Consider the following 21435-nt stretch of genomic DNA (forward strand, 5'->3'; position numbering starts at 1 on the left):
CTTGTGGTAGAGAATGAGGGAGCATTTTCAGGAGAAAAAAAAAACAATGGTGTAGCCCAGAGACTGTTGGTTCAGGAGATTAGTACAGAAGAAAGTGATTATCAAGAGAAGGGAAAAATACCTTGAAGGCACTTCAGAGATTTTTGAGGATACCCCTTGCATCACAAGCCCAGAGGCCTAGGGAGACAGAATGGTCTTGGGGAACAGGTCCGATGCTCCCTCCATGGGCTCATTGCCTGGGGACATCTCAGGATGCTGTTCCTCACAGCGGCACCTCAGCTGCTTTGGAAGCCATGGCTAAAATGGCCCCAGATGTGGCTGATCCACAGCTTTGGAAGATACAAGGCGGAAGCCTTAGCAGAGTCCAAGTGGTATTAAATCTGCAGGCACACAGAATGCCAGAGATGTGGAGGACTGGGAACCTCCACTCTGATTTCAAAGGATGTGTGGAAAGGCTGGGAACCCAGAAAGAGATCTGCCACAGGGGTGGAGTAACTGTGTAAAGCCTTCACTAAAGCAATATCAAGCAGAAACGTGGGGTTGGAGTTGTGGTAGAGAAATCCCACCAGAGTTATGTCGAGTGGAACCATGACAGTGGGACTGCCATGGAGACTCCAGACCTGTGGAATTACCTGTGTGCAATGCTAGCCTGAAAGAGCTAAAGCATGGCCAGAGACCCAGAATGCTGTAGAAGCAGAGCTGCCGGAGGACTTTGAGGCCCAATCCCACACTAGCATGTAGAGGATATCAAACATGGAGTCAAGGTGCTGATTCCTCGGCTTTGAGATTTGAAACCTGCTAGGTTTCAGACTTGCTTAGAATTTGTTACCCCTTTCTTTTGGCCTATTTCTCCTTCTTTGAACTGGAATATGTGCTCTATCTTTGTCCCACCATTGTATTTTGGAAGTAAATAACTTGTTTTGATTTCAAAGGTGAGACTTTGGAATTGAAACAGATTAAGTTGAAACAAATTAAGACTTTGGGGATGGAATGAATATGTACCTGTGGGGAGAAAAAGGGGTAGAATGCATTGGATGGAATTGCATCCCCCAAAGTCCACTCCATGTATTAGAAACTTAATCACCACTGTGACAGAGTTAAGAGGGTGGGAAATCCAATTATAGTAATTAAAGTCAGGACCTGGAAGAGGTGATTAGATTGTGAGGACCATACCCTGGTAAATGGATTAATAAGTTGATGGCTTAATGGTGGTAATGGGTGTGGTTTCAAGGGCTTTAAAAGGAGAAGAAATGAGGAGTTAGTTCTTTCTCTCTGCACCTCCATTCTGCTGTGTGAGACTCCTGCTCCAATGTCACCACCACCAAGGCCTTCACCAGATGTGTTCCCTGGACTTTGGACTTCCCAGGCTCCAAAACCATAAGCAATAAATTTCTTAAAAATTACCCATTTTAAGGTTATAAGCAAGAGAAACTGCCAGTAAAGACATCTGGGCAGGGAGTTTTCTTTGTTGGAAAGATTTAAATTACAAAATCAACTTCTGTAAAAGATATAGGACAACTTAAGTTGTATATTCTTCATCAGTGACCTTTGGTAATTTGTGCTTTTCACAAAATAAATTGTGAAATTTAGAAGTATGCTGTTGATAATAGTATGTCTTTATTATGCTTATAATGTCTATTGGGTTTGTAGTAATGTCCCCTATTTCATTTCTGATATTGGTGGTCTATTCCATCTTTCTTTATTTCTTGGTCAGTTTGGTTAGAGGTTGATAAGTATTACTGATACTTTCAAAGAACTAGATTTTGGATTCATTAATTTTTTAAATTATTTGTCTACTTTCATGTTTATTGATTTTGACTCTTTTAAAAATAATTTCTTCATCCTGCTTGCTTTGGGGTTAATTTTTCATGTTTTTAATTGACACAGTTGTACATATTTGTGGTGTACAGTGTGAAGTTTTAATACATGTAATTGGCAGTACTTTCAAAATCCTCTCTTCCTTTTATTTTGAAATATACAATATATTATTGTTAACCATAGTCACCTCACTGTGTATTAAAACAATAGAACTGATTCCTTCTATCTAACTGTAATTTTGTACCCATTGATTAATCTTTCCCCATCTCCCCATACATCCCACTACTTTTAGCCTCTGGCAACAAGTCTACTCTTTACTTCTATGAGATCAACTGTTTTGATTCAAATTAAAGCATTTATTTGAGATCATTATTTTCTAGTATAAGCACTTAGTGCTGTATATTTCCCACTTATTGTTTTAGTTGCATTCCACAAATTTTGATATGTTGTACTTTCATTGTCATTAAATTAAAATATTTTCCAATTTCTCATGTGACTTTGAAACATGGTTTATTTATTTATTTTTTTAATTTGAAAATGTCTTTACCTTCATTCTTTTTAAGAAAATTTTTATTGAATCAAAATTGATTATACATATTTTGGGGGTTCAACATTGAGATATATTGATCAAATCAATATTACTAGCATATATATTGTTACAAATTGTAATTATTCTTTATGCTCCTTGTCCAATCCCACCCCATCCCCCTTCCTCTCCTCCTTCCCCCTCTAATCACCCTAGATTTCTTCTCTCCTTCTGAAAGAATAATGGTTACTCTGTCGATTTGTTGCCTAAATGATCTGTCCAATGCTGAGAGGCATGATCAGGTCCTCCAACACTATCATAGAGCAGACGTCTCTTCCGTCACTATGAAATGGGCTGTGTGGAGATAGACATCCTCCTTTCTTTATCTCTGCTGGTGACTCTCCTTGTGTCAACTCACTCCAGTGGCTGGTGGACCATCTGCGTGGTGGTTGTAGCATCTAGCCGCCTTCACGGTAGCCATGGTTATCATGGTGGCTGTGGTAGACCATCCATATGGAGGAGATGTTTTTGGCCTGCTCCATGGTGCTGTCAGTGTGCCTGGTTGTGGAGAGTGTCCGATCCCTGGTTCCATGCCCCAGGTCCCCAAGTGGGTCCCGAGGTGCTGACACAGTGTGCCTGGTTGTGGGAGGGGGGTCCAGTCCCCAGCTCCTTACCCTGGGTCCCTAGGCACACCGTGAGGCACTGGCACAGTGTGCCTGATTGTGGGAGGGGGTTTTGGTCCCCTTCTCCATGTCTTAGGTCCACAGTAGGCCCCAAGGCTGTGGGAGGGGGGGTCCTATCCCCCGATCCATACCCCAGGTCTCCAGGTGGGCCCTGAGTCACTGGCATGGGGTGCCTGGTTGTGGAAGGGGTGTCCAGTCCCCTTCTCCATTCCCCAGGTCCCCAGGCAGGACCCGAGGTGCTGGAGAGGTGTGCCTGGTTGTGGGAGGGAGGTTCAGTTCCCTTCTCCATGCCTCAGGCTATTGAGTGGGCCCTGAGGAGCTGGCACAGTGTACCTGGTGGAAAGAGGGGGTCTGGTGCCCTTCTCCATGCTCTGGGTCCCAGGACAGGCCCCAAGGTGCTGGCACAGGGTGCCTGGTTGTGGGAAGGGGGTCTGGTCCCCTTCTCGATGCCCCAGGTCCAGAGCAGACCCAAGGCACTGGCGAGGTGTGCCTAGTTGTGGGAGAGAGTTTTGGTCCCCATCTCCATGCCTCGGGCCGCTGGGCGGGCCCTGATGCACTGTCCTGGCATGCTTTGTTGTGGGAGAATGGGTCCAGTCCCAACTCCTTATCCTGGGTCCCTGGTGCTGGCACAGGGTGCCTGGTTGTGGGAGGGGGTCTGGTCCCCCTCTCCATGCCCCAGGTCCAGGGAAGGCCCCAAGGTGCTTCCATGGGGTGCCTAGTTGTGGGAGGTGGGTCTGGTCCCTGGCTCCATACCCCAGGTCCCAGGGCAGGCCAGAAACACTGGCGTGGGGTGCCTGGTTGTGGGAAGGTGGTCTGGTCCCATTCTACATTCCCTGGGTCCCCAGTTGGGACCTGAGGTGCTGGCGAGTTGTGCCTGGTTGTGGGGGGGAGGTTTGGTCCCCTTCTCCATGCCTTGGGCCCCTGGGCAGGCCCTGATGCAATGTCCCCACATGCCTCATTTTGGGAGGGTGGATCTAGTCCCAAATCCTTATCCAGTGTCCCTGGGCAGGCAAAACATGGTTTATTTAGAAATATGTTTGTATAATTTCCAGAAATTTGAAGAATTTTCAGATACTTTCAGTTTTCTAAATTTTAATTCCATTATTGTTTAACGACACACATTGGCCATTAAATACATAGGTCATAGAAAAAGAGACGGAAGAATTATACTATTCATGAGATAATACAACATCTGGGAAAAAGCAAGATCTGCCCATTGGCAACAATTCACCTGTGAGATAGGTGTTTCAGGAGAATTACGTTTATTTTTTTCCAGCATGCAGCTGAATAAAAAGTGTCACTTTGATTCAGAAGTGTAGGAAATTGAACAAGGACAGGGACCACTATGGAGAGTTCTGGCCATGCCAGGTCATCTGGACCCAAAGGGTGATTTGAGCACTGGGATTATGACACTCCTGTTGATCATTCACACTGCTTTCCCAGAGTCCAAACAATGACCACTTCTTTAATGTTTATTATCATTTATTCTTTCTCCCAGTCTACCATCCACTCCTCTAGTCACATGTCCAGCCGACCCAACATTGTCCTGTGTTCAGGGCCAGCTTCACAGAGGCACACAGTTCCACTGGTTCCAGTCACAAGGCAGGCGAACGTGATTCATTGTGTCACTTATTTTCTGTACGATTTTGTTGGCTTTGTCTGTATGGTTATATACGGGAAAGCCGAGTTTGTCCATAATCTGGGTGTGGGCAGAGGCAATGTAGGAGATGAGACCCTGAGCCCGGTACTTAGGCACTGTGCATCCCATCCGCATCTCTCCAGTCTGGTCTATTAGGCTCCAGGACGCAGGGGACCCATCGGGCCCCAGCAGACAGCAGGAGGGGAAATTCTGGATACAGCGCTCAATGAACCTCTGGCTCCTCTCATTGCCACCAAAATGCCAGTACTTATTCACCAAGGCAGCATGGGTGACATCAAGGGATGAGCGTTTAAACATCTGTAGGTTACTGTTGAGAAGAAGGAGAAAGAACAGGCATAATATCACACATACTGTGAAGTATTTATATTTTTCCCCCAATTGTTTTGAGAGGCAAATAGGTGCACACTAAGGGCATAGGCTCTTTAGCTAGACTACCTGGGTCCACAATCTGAGTACATGTGTGATTTTTGGCAGGTAACAATGTCTGTCTGACTCCATTTTTTCTCATGTTAAATGGGTATATTAATAGCACCTATGTAAAAAACATGTAAGAGCTATTGCAAGACAAGTACCTAGGACAGTGCTATATAAACGATAAAAGCTCCATAAAAATGTAGTATTGTTCTTCTCAACATTGCTCCATGTAAGATCGGGCAGTTGATATCATCCACATTTTATACATGAGAAAAATGTGTGAACAGAAAATAAATGAGTTCCTCAAACCATATTCTAGCATGCAGTAAAGGCAGAGCTTAGAATTGTGAACTCTTAGAATCTTGGTGTCAGAGGGTCCTTGGCCATCGTGTTGAACAACTGGGAAAGTGAAGTCCAGAGGAGGGCAGCCATGTGGAGTGGACGTGACACCTCTTATGGAATACTGAACTCTGAAGACTCCTGCCATGGTGTAAATGAGCTTCTGCAGGCATCCTGGAAAGAGCCCAGGAGGTGGAACTAGAAGATCCAGACTCGAGCCCCAGTTATGCCCTTAAACATCCATGCAGTGATCAATCCACTTCATCATGGGAGCCTTCTTTCTTTCAGGAGAATAGGGATAATGTCTCCTACCCTGTATATCCGACAGGGTGGGCAAGAGGGTCCAATGAGGCTGTGGATGTGGGGGTAAATTTTAGGTGGTAATGAATAAAGCTCTTCCAGATGTATGTCACACAGAAGTCCATAGGACTGAGCCTCTTCAGATCAAATCTCTGCCATCATCTTTCAATTCTACTTAGTATCAGATTAAAAACAAATGAGGGAAAAACATATAATTTATTTAAATTTTCATTTTTGGAAAACTTTTACTCTGTAATGTAAGTTTATTAAAAGCACCTAATGTACTTATTAAGCACCTACTATATTCTAGGTACTGTTCTGGCTGTTGAGGATTTATCAGTGAAAAAATATAGAGAAAATCCCTGTTCTTTTGGGGTTTTATGCATTGTGGGGAGGCTTTAAACAACAATCAATTAGATGAATGCAGATAATCTGATTTCAAATAATGAGTAAAATAAAATAATAAAAATTGGGTTTTATAATGAAGAATTATGGGAGGGGGTAGTTTTGGGTAGGGTGCTCTGAAAAGAACTGTAAAAGGAAATGAGAGTTGACAGTATAAATGGCAAAGAAGGAAAACATGCAAAGATGAGAAAGAAGGACATTAGGCAGATGAGGACCAAACGCAATGGCCCAAAGGCATGTGTGAGTGTCTGAGAACCAAGTAGCAGAAAGAAGATCAGAGCTGCTGGTGAGAGTGAGCAAGAGGGACAAGACAAAGTCCAAGAGGTGATGGCTGCAGGCCTTCTAGGGCCTTCACGGCCCATAAAGGAGTTTGGATTTTATTCAAGGTGAGCTGAGAAACACCAAAGGCTTTTAAGCAGGTGAATGGCATCATCCGCATTACATACTAAAAAGACTGCCCTGGAAATGCATTGTCGGAAGGCAAGAGTGAACGTAGGGAGAGAAGTTGGGAGCCTACTTTAGTTGTGAAGGATGTGAGTCATGCAGAGCATCTTTTATCAAACTCACATGGTCTTGGGGACACCAGATTCAGAACACACATTCTCTGTCTCCAGCAGGAAAGGGACCAGATTCTTTGCTGTCTTAGGCATCATATAAAGAATGCATTGTGTTCTCTTGACTTTGACCAATTTAGCAGCTGCAACACTTTGTATCACCTCATCCAGGCTGCACTGTGAACCTAGAGTATAGTAAAGTAAGTAGAGAAGTTACTTACCATTCAGAAGCTACAAGAATTTTCCCAGTAGAAGTACACAGGATTTAGAGTCAGACAACCTTGACAACCTTACTTATGGTGTTGCCACTAACTGGGTGACCATGGCCAAGTCACTCCCTGAGCATGTTTTCTCTTTCACAAAACAGAGATAATGCTAGAAATCCTGACTGTATCACTGTGAAGTAAAAGGAGAATTGGTATTTTAAAAATAGCAGTTAACCTTGATTGTGCAAAAACTTCATGCCCGCGTTAGTCTAACACCTCATTTAATCCTTACATTGACTTTATGTTTTAGCTTTTTTTTATTATGCTCATTTTTATTCATGAGAAAACTGAGTAATAGATAAGTCTCTTGCTTAAGAACACTAAACAAGTAACAGGCAGAACAAGGATGCCACCCTAGGAAGTGTGACCCTAAAGGGCATGCTCATAACCACAGCAATTGTCCTTGGTGACCTGGGAGTCACTCTATGGAACAATAAGCTGTCATATTTATTCCAGAAATGAAAAGCCAAAGGGGAAGCTCTGCTCTCATATCCAATTTTGCTAGGGTTCCTGAATATTTCTGTAAAATAAATAATAAATTTTCAGCTGACAACGAGTTATATTACTCACAGTTTCCTATGTGAGCCCTAGTTTTCAGTATTTGAATTCTACTCAACTGAAGAGGGGGTGGCAGCTGATACAAGGAATGAATGTCAAGCTGAGTCTGGGATTTGTTAGAAGAAAGTAAAGGTTGCAGGGGAATGTGCTACAGATGAAAAGTGACCTTATATATGTAGACACAGGTGATCCCAGAAGCTAGCACACATCCCAGACCCCTTACTTTGGATCTGCAAATGTTGTTTCCAGTTGATGATGTCTGACATGCCAAGGAATTCTTCACAGTTCTTGGGATCTTTAGAATAGACTTGGTAAGTATTGATGTAGTGATCAAAGTCATCTGTCATCTCCTGTTTGATTGGGTAACATGGAAAAAGGAGACATTATAATCATTACAATGATTACAAAAGGAATCATTACAGATGATTAAGAAAAACTGTACACCAACAAATTAAAAAACCTAAAGAAAATAGATAAATTTCTACACATACATACTAGCAAGGCAGAACCAAGAAGATATAGAAAACCTTAGTAGACCAATAATTAGCAATGAGATTGAAGCAGTAATCAGTATTCTTCCAACAAAGAAAAACCCAGGATAGTTTTACTCCGGAGTTCTAAAACACTTTTAAAGAATAAATAATACCAATTATTCTCAAAATATTCCAAAAAATCAAAGCACAGAGTATCCTTCTAAACTCATTCTATGAGGCCAGTATCACCCTGACACCAACATCTGACAAGAACACAACAAAAAAAGAAAGCTACAGGCTAATAACTTTGATTGATGCAAAATTCTCAACTGAATACTAGCTAATATAATTCAACAGGACATCAAAAAGATTATACACCATGATCAATTAAGATTTATTCCAGGGATGTAAGGTTGGTTCAATATACAAAAAATCAATAAATGTGATATACCACATCAACAAAACGAAGGACAAAAACCATGCAGTCACCTCTATAGGTGCAGAAAAAACATTTGACAAAATTCAACATCAATTCATGATAAAAAACCAAAACCTCAAAAAATTAGGTATAGAAGGAAAATAACAACACAATAAAGGCTGTATATGACAAAACCACAACTCACATCATACTGAACAGGGAAAAATTGAGAGTTTTTCCTGTAAGAACAGGAAAAAGATAAGGGTATCCACTCTCGCCAGTCTTATTTAACATAGTACTGGAAGTTCTAGCTAGAGCCATTAGGCAACAGAAAGAAATAAAGCTAATCTAAATTGAGTAAGAAAAAGGCAAATCATCCCTGTTCGCAGACAACGTCATATTATATAGAGAAAAACCTAAAGACTCCACCATAAAAATCTTTGTATTGATAAACAAATTCAGTAAAGTTGCTTGATAAAAAACCAACATACAAAAATCAGTAGCATTTCTATACACCAAGAATGAACTAGCTGGAAAATAATTTAAGAGAGTAGCCCCATTTGCAGTAGCTACCCCCAAATTAAAATACCTAGGAATATTTTTAACCAAAGAGATGAGAGATCCCTATAATGAAAACACTGATTAAAGAAATTAAAGATGACACACGCAAAAATGGAAAGAGATGTGCCCTCATATAGGATCATATCATCTACAAATAGAGATAATTTTTACTTTTTCCTTCCAATTTGGATTCTTTTTATTTTTTACTTTTCTTGTTGGTTTTCTCTTGCTAGTGCTTCCAGTACTAAGTTGAAAATAAGTGGAGAGCGTGGACATCCTTGCCTTGTACTAGATTTTAGTGAAAAAGCTTTCAGCTTTTCGCATTTGGTTACAATGTTAGCTGTGGGTTTTTTATAATTGACCTTCATTATGTTGAGGAAACTTCCTTCTATGCCTAAACTGCTGAAAGTTTGTATCAAGCAAAGATGTTGAACGTTGTCAAATGCTTTTTCTTTGTCAATTGAGATGATCATGTGTTTTTTTTCTCTTTCATTCTGTATCACATTGATTGATTTGCATATGTTAACTATGTCTTACAGGCCAGGAATAAATCTCACTTGTTCATGATGTATAATCTTTTTTGGTGTATTGAATTCAGTTTGCTTATATTTTATTTAAATTTTTTGCATTGAGGTTTATTTAAAAAAATTACCCTGTAGTTTCTGTAGTTTTCTTGTGATGTCTTTGTGTGGCTTAGGTATTGAAGTGATTCTGGCCTTATAAAATGTGGTTGCAAGTATTAATTCTAGTTCTGTTTTTTAGAACAGTTTAAGATTTGTTGGTGGTAATTCTTTGAATCTTTGGTAAAATTGATCCATGAAGCCACGTTTTCCTGGGATTTCTTTGTTGACAGGTTTTTGTTTACTTCTTCAACCTCTGTGTTTATTATTGTTCTGTTCAGCTTTGTATTGCTTCCTGATTCAAGATTGATAGGTTGTATTTTTTAAGGAATTTATATAACTGTTCATAGTAGTCTTTTATGATCGTTTTTATTTCTGAGATGTCTGTTGTAATGTCTTCACTTTCATTTTTGATTTAATTTATTAAGTTGCTTCTCTTTCTTTTTTACTTAGACTAGATAATGTTTGTCAATTTTGTTTATTTTAAAAAACCTCTTAGTTGTATTAATTCTTTCTATGGCTTCTATGTTCTCTACTTCTTTATGTTCAGATCTATTTTCTGCTAACTTTGGGTTTAGTTTGTTCTATTTTTTCTGTTTTCTTGAGTCATAATGTTGGCCAATTTATTTGGAACTTTTTTTTTAATGTAGGCATTCATTTCTATAAACATTCCCTTAAACCTGCTTTTGATGCATCTCATAGATTTGGTATGTTGTGCTTTCAATGTAATTTGTTTTGAGATAATTTTTAATTTTCCTATTGATTTTTTTGACTTAAACATTGTTCAGGAGTATGTTGGATTGGAAGAATTAACATTGTGAAAATGCCAATTCCTCCCAAAGTGATCTACAGATTCAATGCAGTCCCTACCAAAATATCAATGACATTCCTCACAGAAATAGAAAAAAAAAAAAAAAAAAACCAAACACAACGATCCTAACATTCATATAGAACAATAAAAGACCCCAAATAGCCAAAGCAAACCTGAGCCAAATAAATAAACAAACAAACAAACAAACAAACAAATAAATAAATAAAAGCTGGAGGCATAACACTACCAACTTTAAACTATACCACAAAGCATTAGAACTGAAACAGCATAGTACTGGCATAAAAACAGACACTTGGACCAATGGAACAGAATAAAAAAGCCCCAAAATCAACCCACAATGTATAGGTGACTGATCTTTGACACAGGCACCAGGAACATACATTGGGGAAAAGACTGCCTCTTCAATAAATGGTGCTGAGGAAACAGGATATCCGTATGTAGAAGAATAAAACCAGACCCATAACTCTCACCATACCAAATTCAACTCAAAATGGATTAAAAACTCAAATATAAGACCTGAAACTATAAAATTCCCAAAAGAAAACATAGGGGAAACAATTCAGGACATAGGACTGGGCAAAGATTTTATGAATATGACCCCAAAGCACAGGTAGCAAAAGGAAAAATAGACAAATGGGATTATGTCATACTAAAAAGCTTCTGCACAGCAAAAGAAACAACACAGCAAAAAGACAGCCTGAAGAGTGGTAGAAAATAATTTGCAAACTATTCATCCAACAAAGGATTAATATCCAGAATATACAGGGAATTCAAACAATACACAGTAAAAAAACACATAACCCAATTAAAAAAATGGGCAAAGGAGCTGTATAGGCATTTCTCAAAGGAAGCTATACAACTGATGAAAAGACACATGAAAAAATGTTCAACATCAGGGAAATGTAAAACAGAACCACACTACAGTGTCATCTCACCCCTATTAGACTGGCTATTATTAAAAACATGGAGAAAACCAGATGCTGGCAAGAACATGGAGAAAGGGGAATCTTCCTACACTGTTGGTGGGGCTGTAAATTGGTGCAGCAATTATGGAAAATGGAATGGAGATTCCTCAAACAACTACAGATAGAACTGCCATACAATCCAGAAATTCCACTGCTGGATATATAACGATAGGAATGGAAATCATCATGTTGAAGAGATACCTGTGCCCTCATGTTTATTGCAGCTCTATTTGCAATTGCTAAGAGTTGGAAGCAATTTAAATGTCCATTGTCAGATGACTGTATAAGGAAAATGTGGTATATATAGACAATAGAATACCATTTTGCCATAAAAAAGATTGAAATGTTGCCATTCACAACAACATGGATAAACTTAGAGAAAATTATGTTAAATTAAATAAGCCAGGCATAGAAAGAGAAATCCTACATGTCCTCACTCACAATTGGGAGCTAAAAAATAAACATATAAAATTTTTAAAAAGGAAAGAGAGATACAATAATCACAATAATACATTGAACTTCCAAAATGAGAGAACAAAACTGAGATTACCAGAAGTGGGAAATGGGGATGAGGGGTAAAAGATGAATTTGTAAGTGGCCATGAAAAACAATTACATCATATATTTTTGAATATAATAATTATCCTGATTTGAGCATCACATATTGCATACAGTGTTGATATTCAACTCTGTACCCCGCAGATATGTACAATCAACTATATTACAATTAAAATAATAGTAATAATAATTTCCTCATATTTTTGAATTTCTGAGATTACTCCTGTTATTGATTTCTAGTTTCATACTACTGTGGTATGAAAAAATCATAGATATAATTTCAATATTCTTGAATTTGTTTAGTTATTTTGTTGACTAACGTATAATCTATCCTTGAGAATGTTCTATGTGTGCCATAGAAAAATGTGTACCATGTCACTGTTGGATGGAAAGTTCTGTATATGTCCCTTAGGTATATTTGGTTTAAAGTGCAATTCAAGTTTAGTATTTCCTTGTTAACTTTTTGCTGGCTGATTTATTCATTGTTAAAAGTGACATATTGAAGTCCCCTATTATTACTGTATTGTTAGCTGTTTCTCCCTTCATGTTCATTAATATTTGCTTTATATATTTTGGTGAACTAAAGTTGGGTGCATATATATTTACAATTGTTATGTCCTCTTGAATTGACCCCTTTATTATTACCTAATGAGCTTCTTTGTCTCTTGTGACAGTTTTTGACTTGAAGTCTATTTTAGCAGATGTAAGTATAGCTATCTATGTTCTCTTTTGGTAATCATTTGCATGAAATATCTTTTCCCATCCCTTCAGTTTCAGCCTATGTGTGTCCTTAAGCTAAAGTGGATCTTTTGTAAGCAACATATAGTTGTGTTTTGTTTTTGAATCATCAATTAGCCATTTTATGTCTTTAGATTGGGTGAGTTAATTTGTTTACATTCAACATTATGATTTATAGGTAAGAACATACTGCTGCCACTTTGCTATTTGTTTTCTGGTTATTTTGTAGATTTTTTTATTGAACCATAACTGATTATACATGTTTGTGGGGTATAGAGTTGAGTATCAATACCTGTGTATAATGTGCGATGATCAAGTCAGGATAATTAGTGCATTCATCATTGCAAAATGAAATCATTTCTTTGTGTTGAGGACATTTGATCTCCTCTCTTCTAGTCATTTGATAACATGCAGTAAATTATTGTTAGTTATAGGTGCCAAGCTCAACAGTACATCAATCCAGCTTATTTTTCTTAGCTAGCTGTTTTGTGTCTGTTATCTCATTTCTTGATATCTCCCCTCCCTCTGCCCCTTTCCTGGCTCTAGAAACCACAGTTTTGTTCTCTCCTTCTGAGAGTCCAATGTGTTGTTATGATAGTTCCTTTCTTTCTTTCTTTCTTTCTTTCTTTCTTTCTTTCTTTCTTTCTTTCTTTCTTTCTTTCTTTCTTTCTTTCTTTCCTTCCTTCCTTCCTTCCTTCCTTCCTTCCTTCCTTCCTTCCTTCCTTCCTTCCTTCCTTCCTTCCTTCCTTCCTTTCTTTCTTTCTTCTCTCTCTCTCTCTCTCTCTCTCTTTCTTTCTCTTCCCTCCCTCCGTCCCTCTCTCCCTCCCTCCCTCCGTCCCTTCCTTCCTTCTCCCACTTATAATGAGTAAGGACATGCAGATGAGCTTGGAGAAAATTATGATAAGTGAAGAAGCCAGGCACACAGAGAGAAATATTTTGTAGATTCTTTCTTCCTTTCTTTCTCTCTTATTGTCTATTGTGATTTGACAATTTTCTGTAATGCTTAGCTTTGATTGCTTTCTCTTTATGGTTTGTATGTCACCTGCTGTACTTTCATGTAATCTCATGAGGTTAACATGAGGCTTACATAAAACATATTATTGTCATATCAGGCCGTTTTAAGGTGATAACAACCTAAATTTTGTTGCTTACAAAAACTCTGGATTTTTACACTTCACCTAACAATTTATGTTGCTAAGGTCACAATTTATTTCTTTTTAAATTGTATATTAATTAGCAACTTATTGTAGCTTAAGTTATTTTTTAGAAATTTAACTTTTTAACCTTCATACCAGAAATACATATGATTTACACACCACTGTTACAGTAATAGAATATTCTGGATTTGACTACGTATTTATCTCTAACATATTATTTCATATGTGTTCATGATAGTAATTATCATCCTTCTTTTCTGCTGAAACACTGTATACTTACATTTTATTTGGTAATAATTTATGTCAAAGTGATACTATATGTTTAACCTTTGTATTTTTGCATGCATGGATTTTTACTTTATATTTTTTAATGTGCTTAAAACATACTCATATTTGAAATGTATTAACCACTTTGTTTAAGTGCTTTTAGAAAGTCTGGTACTGAAAGTATGTTCACAAATGAAAACATTGTAATTTTTTCTTTATATTACCCTAGCATTCTTCATATTTAAGTTCACATATTTTTAGGTGTTATTTTCTCTGCTTAGAATGTATCCCCTGATCTTGTCATCCTGTGAAAGTTATTTAGCTTCAAAACTCAATTTTGATAAACTGTCTGCCAGGAAGTCTTTTTTATCATTTCCTAAACCCCTGATATTTCTAGTTTTAATCATCTCTTTGCCAGTGCTACTTCTGTATCTTAAAGCATATTCTTAAAACAAGAACATAAATGTTCTTTAAACAAGAACAATTTTTTTAATGGCAACCTAATTGACTGTACATATCTATGGGGAACAGCATTGAATATCAATACCTGTGTGCAATTTGTGGTGTTCAAATCACCAATAATTTGTATATTCAATCTTAAACATTCCAATCATTTTTTTTTTTTGGTGGCCCTTTACCGATTTCTCACTAATTCCCTCTCCTCCTACCCTTTTCCACCTTTGTTGGCCTCAGTTCTGAAAAACAATTTCTTAAGAGATGAACATAACTGTTTTTGTATGTTCTTGCACATTTACACAATATGTTAGAATTTTTCTGATTATCTGTGTTTTCCTCCCAGTTGTGAGCTTCTTGAAGACAGGGTTTTGTTGACCATTGCTCTAATTCATTCTGTATCTCTAGGATTTACCATATTGACAGGCAAATGGTAGGCTCATAATAATATGAACACAGAAGCATATTCATTTCACATCTGGCACCTTACCTGCTCCTGAGGGCGGACAACCACTGTATTAAAATCAGGCCACTTGTCCACCAGGGCCTTTAGCTTGAACGGGTTTCCCTGGTTCATGTGGAAGACGGTCCCATAAACCTATTACATTCAACAAAGTGGGAGGGTCAGCACATTACAAAGGGATGGTGAAGTGCCCTGTGTTCAGGAGTATTTTTATGAAATTAAGGTACATAACTGATAGGGCATCTAGAGCAAACAGTCTTCAGGTTCTATCGTTATCCCATGTGGAGACAGATATTGAGGCAAACCATGAAATATTATATAAATACAGTTAAATATCTAGATAAATGAATTAATTGATTAAAAATTATCCACTCAAATTGTATAATTTAGTGCTATATTGTCCCATTTTCTTCCATTTATTTACATGTGCACATAATTTTCATAAACAGTGAAATTACCTAATATATAATAGCTTAACATCTATTTTTCTCACACACACCATACTATGGGTATATTTCCATGTCAATAAATATTAATCTACATATTCATGTTTAATGACTACATAATATCCATTATATTGAGAACTCTAATTTCATTTTCTAACTCCTATTACTGGTCATTTCCATTTCCTCTGATGTTTCAGCTATTTCTTCAGGAAACATTTGGCATAAAACTTTGCAAATATGCCTATCATCACATATTTTAGCAGAAGAATTTCTGGGCCAAAGGTCAACTGCCATTTAAAGATTTTTTTTTCCTCTTACTTATATATCCAAATTAGTCTCTGGAAAGGTCAAATAAGCTTCTGACTTTTTAATAAGTAGAGACAGAGTAAAGTGTTAAAAGCATGAGCTTTGGTGACCACAGTCCAGGAATATCACACATTGGCCAATCTGTTTGCCCTTTTGTACAAGCATCTGATCAAATATCAGTGCCCTCAAGAGGAGCACTGCAGAAGCTGAGAAAGAGAGATTCCAAAGTGGAAGGGGCCTTGTGGCTGTGAGGAGGGGACATACAACAGTAACAGCAGGGTGGTCCTTGGGACCTAAGTGCAGCTGGGACCATGATGCCTCAGCAGAAGTGTAGAAAGATGCCAAAGACCAAGAGCCAATGGCGTGGTGAATGTTTCAGTGACCAAAGTCCACAGGTCGCCCTGTGCTTTTTTTACCCTTTCCTTGAAATGTTTCAATGTCACACTATAAGGAGAAAGAGGAGGAAGCAAACTTTGACTTTACTGCGTTTATATGCAATTAATAAATGTTCTGTTATCAGTGGGGCTGAATATAGAATTTAAATACAGTTTTAGGAAAAATAAAGAGGTTACTTTTTTTAAACATTGGAATTTGGGACCAGTGATATTCATGTAGAGTAGGAAAAAAAAATAAGTGGAATCAGTCATCTTTTCAATGCCCACAGTAGCATCACTAATGCAGAACATGGCTTTTGTTTTTTTGTATGCAGCAGGCTGGTAGTGGGATTCTAACCCTTGACCTTGGCATTACAACACCACACTCTAACCAGCTGAGCAAACCGGCCAGCCCTTAAGAACATGATGATCTAGGCAGCTGCTACAAACAGAATGAATTAGAGTTGACGTGTGAGATAAACCTATTTGGTGTCCACTCTTCGGAAATATAAATGGGCTTTCCTTCAGGCCACAATGCACAAATCTTTCTCTTACCTGGGACTTTCGTGAGTATTAAATGGAAATGTCTACCAAAAATAGGGGGCAGGGAGGATGAGGAGAAGGGGGCCAATGGATACAAATTTGCAGCTAGATAAAAAGAATAAGTTCTAATGATTTGTGGCATTTTAGGGAGACGACAGTTAATGACAATTTATTGTTTGATTTCAAATAGCTAACAGAGAGGGTTTTGAATGTTTCAAACACAAAGAAATGATGAATGTTTCAGTGAATAAATATGCTAAGTACCAGGATGTGGTTGTTGCATTTTGTACACATGTACCCAAATATCACAGTGTATCCCATAAATATATGCAGAGGCTGGGAAGGAGCAGCAGCATTGGCCAAAGGGTACAAGGTTCCACTTAGATAGGAAGAGTAAGTTTTGGTGCTCTAGGATGACTACAGCTAATAATTTTGTACTGTATATTTCATGTCAGCTAGAAAAGAGGATATTGAATTTTATAACCACAAAGAAGTGGTAAATGTTTAGGTGATGGATAGGCTAACTATTCTGATTGGGTCACTGTACAATATATGCATGTACTGAAACAAGAAACCGTTCCCCTTAAAAATGTGCAATTAAAATAAATAAATGAATTTACTTTAAAAAATTTTTAAAAAATAATGTGGAAAAATATTGATTTTCTGGTTTTACTCATTTTACATATGAGAATGCTGAGTTTCAGAGTTGTTTAATTATTGCAGTGTTACCCAGAAATCAGTGAATTTGTTGTGTGAAAGCAGTCTGACTCCAGACTCTGCCCCCTTGACAGCTGCACCTACCCTATCTTAGTCAGAAGGATGAGTGACATGGGGTTATACTAAGCTCCTGTGGCTTACTCTATAAACAGTCCTTATACAAGTTGTCAGAGCACCAGGAAAAGGTAGCAAAAGGTAAAATATTACGCCATCCTGCCAGATCTCCCACCAGCATGGTCAGTGTAAAAGCTGCACTAAATCCCTGATCCTCATGTTGTCCTGAGTAGTCCAGACATGTGATTCATCAACAAAAGAAAATGTAAGCTAATAGGGCTTTATACCTAAGAGGTTTTTTGGTGCTATTGTAAATGATACTAATTTTTAATTGTTAAATCCAATCGTCTATTGCTAGTATTTATAAATATAATCGATTTGATATTTTGAATACTGGCCTTGAATCCTGTGACCTTGCTAAACTTACTTATTATATCTAGAAGATTTTTTGTATGCTCCATAGCATTTTCATCATTAGACAATTATGCCATTAGTGAAGAGACATTATTTTATTTCTTTCTTTCCAACATATGTTCCTTTTATTTATTTTTCTTGCTTTTTGTACTACTTAGAGCATCCGGTACTACATTGAACAGGGATGGTGAGAGTGGATATTGTTGACTTGTTACCAATCTTAAGGGGAATACTCAGTCTTTCACTCTTTAATATATTAGAAGTAGATTTTTTTCTCTTACTTTTTATCAGGTTGAAGAAATTTCCTTCTACTTCTAGTTTAGTGAGAGTTTTATGTTTATAAGGACTATTAAATTTTGTCAAACAGTTTTTCTGCACTTACTAAGAAATGATCAAATGGTATTTCTTCTTAGGTTGTTATGTGGTGAATTAGATGGATTTTTTTTATTGAAACATAATTGCTTATGCATATTTATGGGGTACAGTGTTGACTATCGCTATTGGTATACAATATGCAATGATCAACTCAGTATTTTAGCATTGATTTTTTTCACATTAAACCAGCCTTAAATGCTCAAGATGAATCTTTCTTGGTTATGACGTTTTGTTCTTTCTATGCATTGCTGGATTTGACTTGAATGCATTTCCCTGAGGATTTTACATCTATGTTCATGATGGATATTGTCCAATAGCTTTTTATAATAACTATTTCTATTTTTGGTATCAGGGTAATTCTGGCCTCATAAAATGATCTGGAAAGTATGTCCTCCTCTGCTCTGCTGTTAAAGAGTGTAGAATTGATATTACTCCCTCTTTACATGTATAATAGAAATAGCCAATGAAGTCATCTGGGCATGGAGTTTTCTTTGTTGGAAAGTTCTAAATTACAAAATTACTTCTGTAATAAATATAGGACAAATTATGTTGTACATTCTTCATCAGTGACCTTTGGTAATTTGTGCTTTTCACAGAATAAATTGTAAAATTCATGAGTACGGTGTTGATAATAGTGTGCATTCATTATGCTTACAATGTCTACTGAGTTCATAGCAATGTCTTCTATTTTATATCTGATACTGGTAATGTGTGCCTTCTGTCTTTATTTCTTGGTGAGTTTGTTTAGAGGTTTATCAACATTATTTACATTTTAAAAAAGCAGATTTTGGATCCATTGATTTTGGTATTGTTTTCTTTTTCCACTCACATTTATTGATTTCTACTCTTTTTCTTCTGGTTGCTTTGGGGTTAATTTGCTCTTCTTTTTCAAGTTTTTTAAAAATTCATTTATTTTGAATTGACACACTAATTGTACATATTCATGGTGTACAGTGTGAAGTTTTATTTGTAATTGGCAGAACTTCCAAAATCCTCTCTTCTTGCTGTTTTGTAATATACAATATGTTATTGTTAACCAAAGTCATCCCACTCTGCATTCAAACACGAACTATTCCCTCTATCTACCTGTAACTTTGATGTTTGACAAAACAGGAATTGATGTATTAATACTTTCAAAGAAGGACCACATAGTTAACCTCCTCTTAGGCATATAATTACTCAGGAATGACCAATTAAACATTATTGTGTTAGTTTTAGTCAACTTTGCAACTCTAGGAAAACTTCCAGTGTTATATACCCCAATTCTTAGAAAGGTTGAAGGGGATGTTTTTCAGTCATCACCCAACAAAAGACTGACTGGATAGCATTGCCACTCACTATTGGTGTGATCTTGGTCAAGTCGTACAACTGAGCCTCCCTTTCCTCATCAGTTACATGGGTATAACACACCTGCCCTGCATCAAGGTGGTGTGCACAACATGAGATGCAACAAGTGAGTGCTTGGCACAGAATAGGTGCTCAGGACATGTTTCTTCTCTGTTCCATCTCTTTTATGAGCAGTTGCTAATCCTATTTTTTTTTTTTTTTGCCTGAGAATTTTCCAGCCTCACCTTTAATGACTCTGGGAGGCTCTTCCTCAAGGATTTCTGTAGCATCTGCAGCAACTGTGGACTCTGCAAGTAGAACATCTTGGCAGGTACCTACGCCTGAAGAGAGGATCGAGAAACACCAAGGAAGAGCTGGAAGACATATAGACATAGTATGCAGTTCTAGTTAATGGCCTGGCTGCCAGCTGTTTCATTGATGCCCGTTTCACTAAACTTCTCACTAAGTTCAAGAAAGAATAATACCAGTGAATAGTGTACAGGTCCCTTCCTGAAATTACTTTTAATATCATTTTTAAACTTTTAAAAATATTTCTGAAATTTCTGCTTTCATTTTTATACCACTCAGAATTCCAATAATTAAGGATGCACTATGATCAATAAATCTATTTTCTAAAATGCATGAAAATCCTGTAAGGCTAAGTTTCCATTGATGACAAGACTGACCCTGCCACTTAGAAGCTGTATGACATTGGGTAAGTTATTGAACTCCTTAGTGCCTTGGTTTCCTCATCTGTAAATGGCAATGACTGTGGTACCTGTCCTATACAGTGGCTGAGACAAATAAATAAATCAGTACATGGATTTGATTTATTTAATTGTCTCAGCTACTCTATGGGACAGGTACCACAATCATTGCCATTTAAAGATGAGGAAACCAAAGTGTTTGGCACAGCATCTGGATATAGTAGGCATTCAATGATATTAATTATTATTAGTTTCAAAAATTATTGTCATTAGCAGAAGTAATAGTCAATTCACTTCCATCCAAAAATGTTCATTGACTTTATTTTTTTACTCAGGACTGATTTGGCTATTAAGGGTCTTTTTTTGTTCCATATGAATGTTGAGATTGCTTCCTCCATTTCTGTGAAGAATATCACTGGTATTTTGATGAGGATTGCATTGAATTTGTAGATTGCTTTGGGTAGAATGGACATTTTCAGGACGCCAATTATTCTAATCCAAGAGCATGTATGTCTTTCCACCTTTTTGTGTCCTCTTTAATTTCTTTCAAAAGTATTTTGTAGTTCTCATTACAGAGATCTTTTATTTCCCTGTTTAAATTGATTTCTAGGTGTTTTTTTTTTTTTTGGTGACTATTGTAAATGGGCTTGCTTTCTTGATTTCTTTTTCTGCTAGTTCATTATTGGAGTATAAAATGCTACTGATTTGGGGATGTTGAGTTTGTATCCTGCAACATTGTAACATTACTGAAATTGTTAATAAGCTCTAAGAGTTTTTTGGTATTTTTACTGCCTTTTCTCTATATAAGATCATGTCATCTGCAAAGAGGGACAGTTTGACTTCATCCTTTCCAATCTGGATGTCTTTTATTTCTTAAAGCTGGAGGCATAACAATATCTGACTTTGAATTATATTACAAAGCTATTGTAACCAAAACAGCATGGTATTGGCATAAAAATAGACACTTGAATCAATAGAACAGAATAGAAAACCTGGGAATCAACCCACATACTTACAGCTAACTGATCTTTGACAAAGGCAGCAAGAACATACATTGGAGAAAAGAACTGCCTTATCAGTAAATGGTGCTGGGAAAATTGAACATCCCTATGCAGAGGAATGAAACCAGACCTGTACCTCTCACCA

At 37.4% G+C, this 21435-nt stretch overlaps 1 protein-coding gene across 2 annotated transcripts; it reads right to left on the bottom strand.

The window, feature by feature from the left end:
• Window positions 1-4591: 4591 nt before the first annotated feature.
• Window positions 4592-19905, bottom strand: LOC134376891 (glycine N-phenylacetyltransferase-like). Of its 2 annotated transcripts, XM_063095467.1 has the most exons (6): window positions 19828-19905; window positions 15055-15162; window positions 7747-7873; window positions 6727-6884; window positions 5854-5877; window positions 4592-4984 (listed from the first exon to the last, which is right to left on the bottom strand). In XM_063095467.1, exons 1-6 carry the CDS (start codon window positions 19903-19905, stop codon window positions 4592-4594), a joined length of 888 nt encoding a protein of 295 aa, XP_062951537.1. The 2 variants fall into 2 exon arrangements, with proteins under 2 accessions (XP_062951537.1, XP_062951536.1); XM_063095466.1 differs by lacking the exon at window positions 5854-5877 and having other exon boundaries at window positions 4592-4994; window positions 6713-6884.
• Window positions 19906-21435: the final 1530 nt, after the last annotated feature.

The sequence above is a fragment of the Cynocephalus volans genome, chromosome 4 (assembly GCF_027409185.1).
Source record: "Cynocephalus volans isolate mCynVol1 chromosome 4, mCynVol1.pri, whole genome shotgun sequence".
Taxonomy (NCBI): domain Eukaryota; kingdom Metazoa; phylum Chordata; class Mammalia; order Dermoptera; family Cynocephalidae; genus Cynocephalus; species Cynocephalus volans.

Bases quoted from the DNA above. Each gene is read 5' to 3' on its own strand.
- LOC134376891 (XM_063095467.1), bottom strand. From the start codon at position 19,905: ATGTTCTACTTGCAGAGTCCACAGTTGCTGCAGATGCTACAGAAATCC. The intron at 15,163-19,827 runs GTGAGGCTGGAA...TGAATGTAATAG, and splicing joins GCCTCCCAGAGTCATTAAAG to GTTTATGGGACCGTCTTCCA. The intron at 4,985-5,853 runs GTGACATACATC...AGTAACCTACAG, and splicing joins TCAGTCCTATGGACTTCTGT to ATGTTTAAACGCTCATCCCT.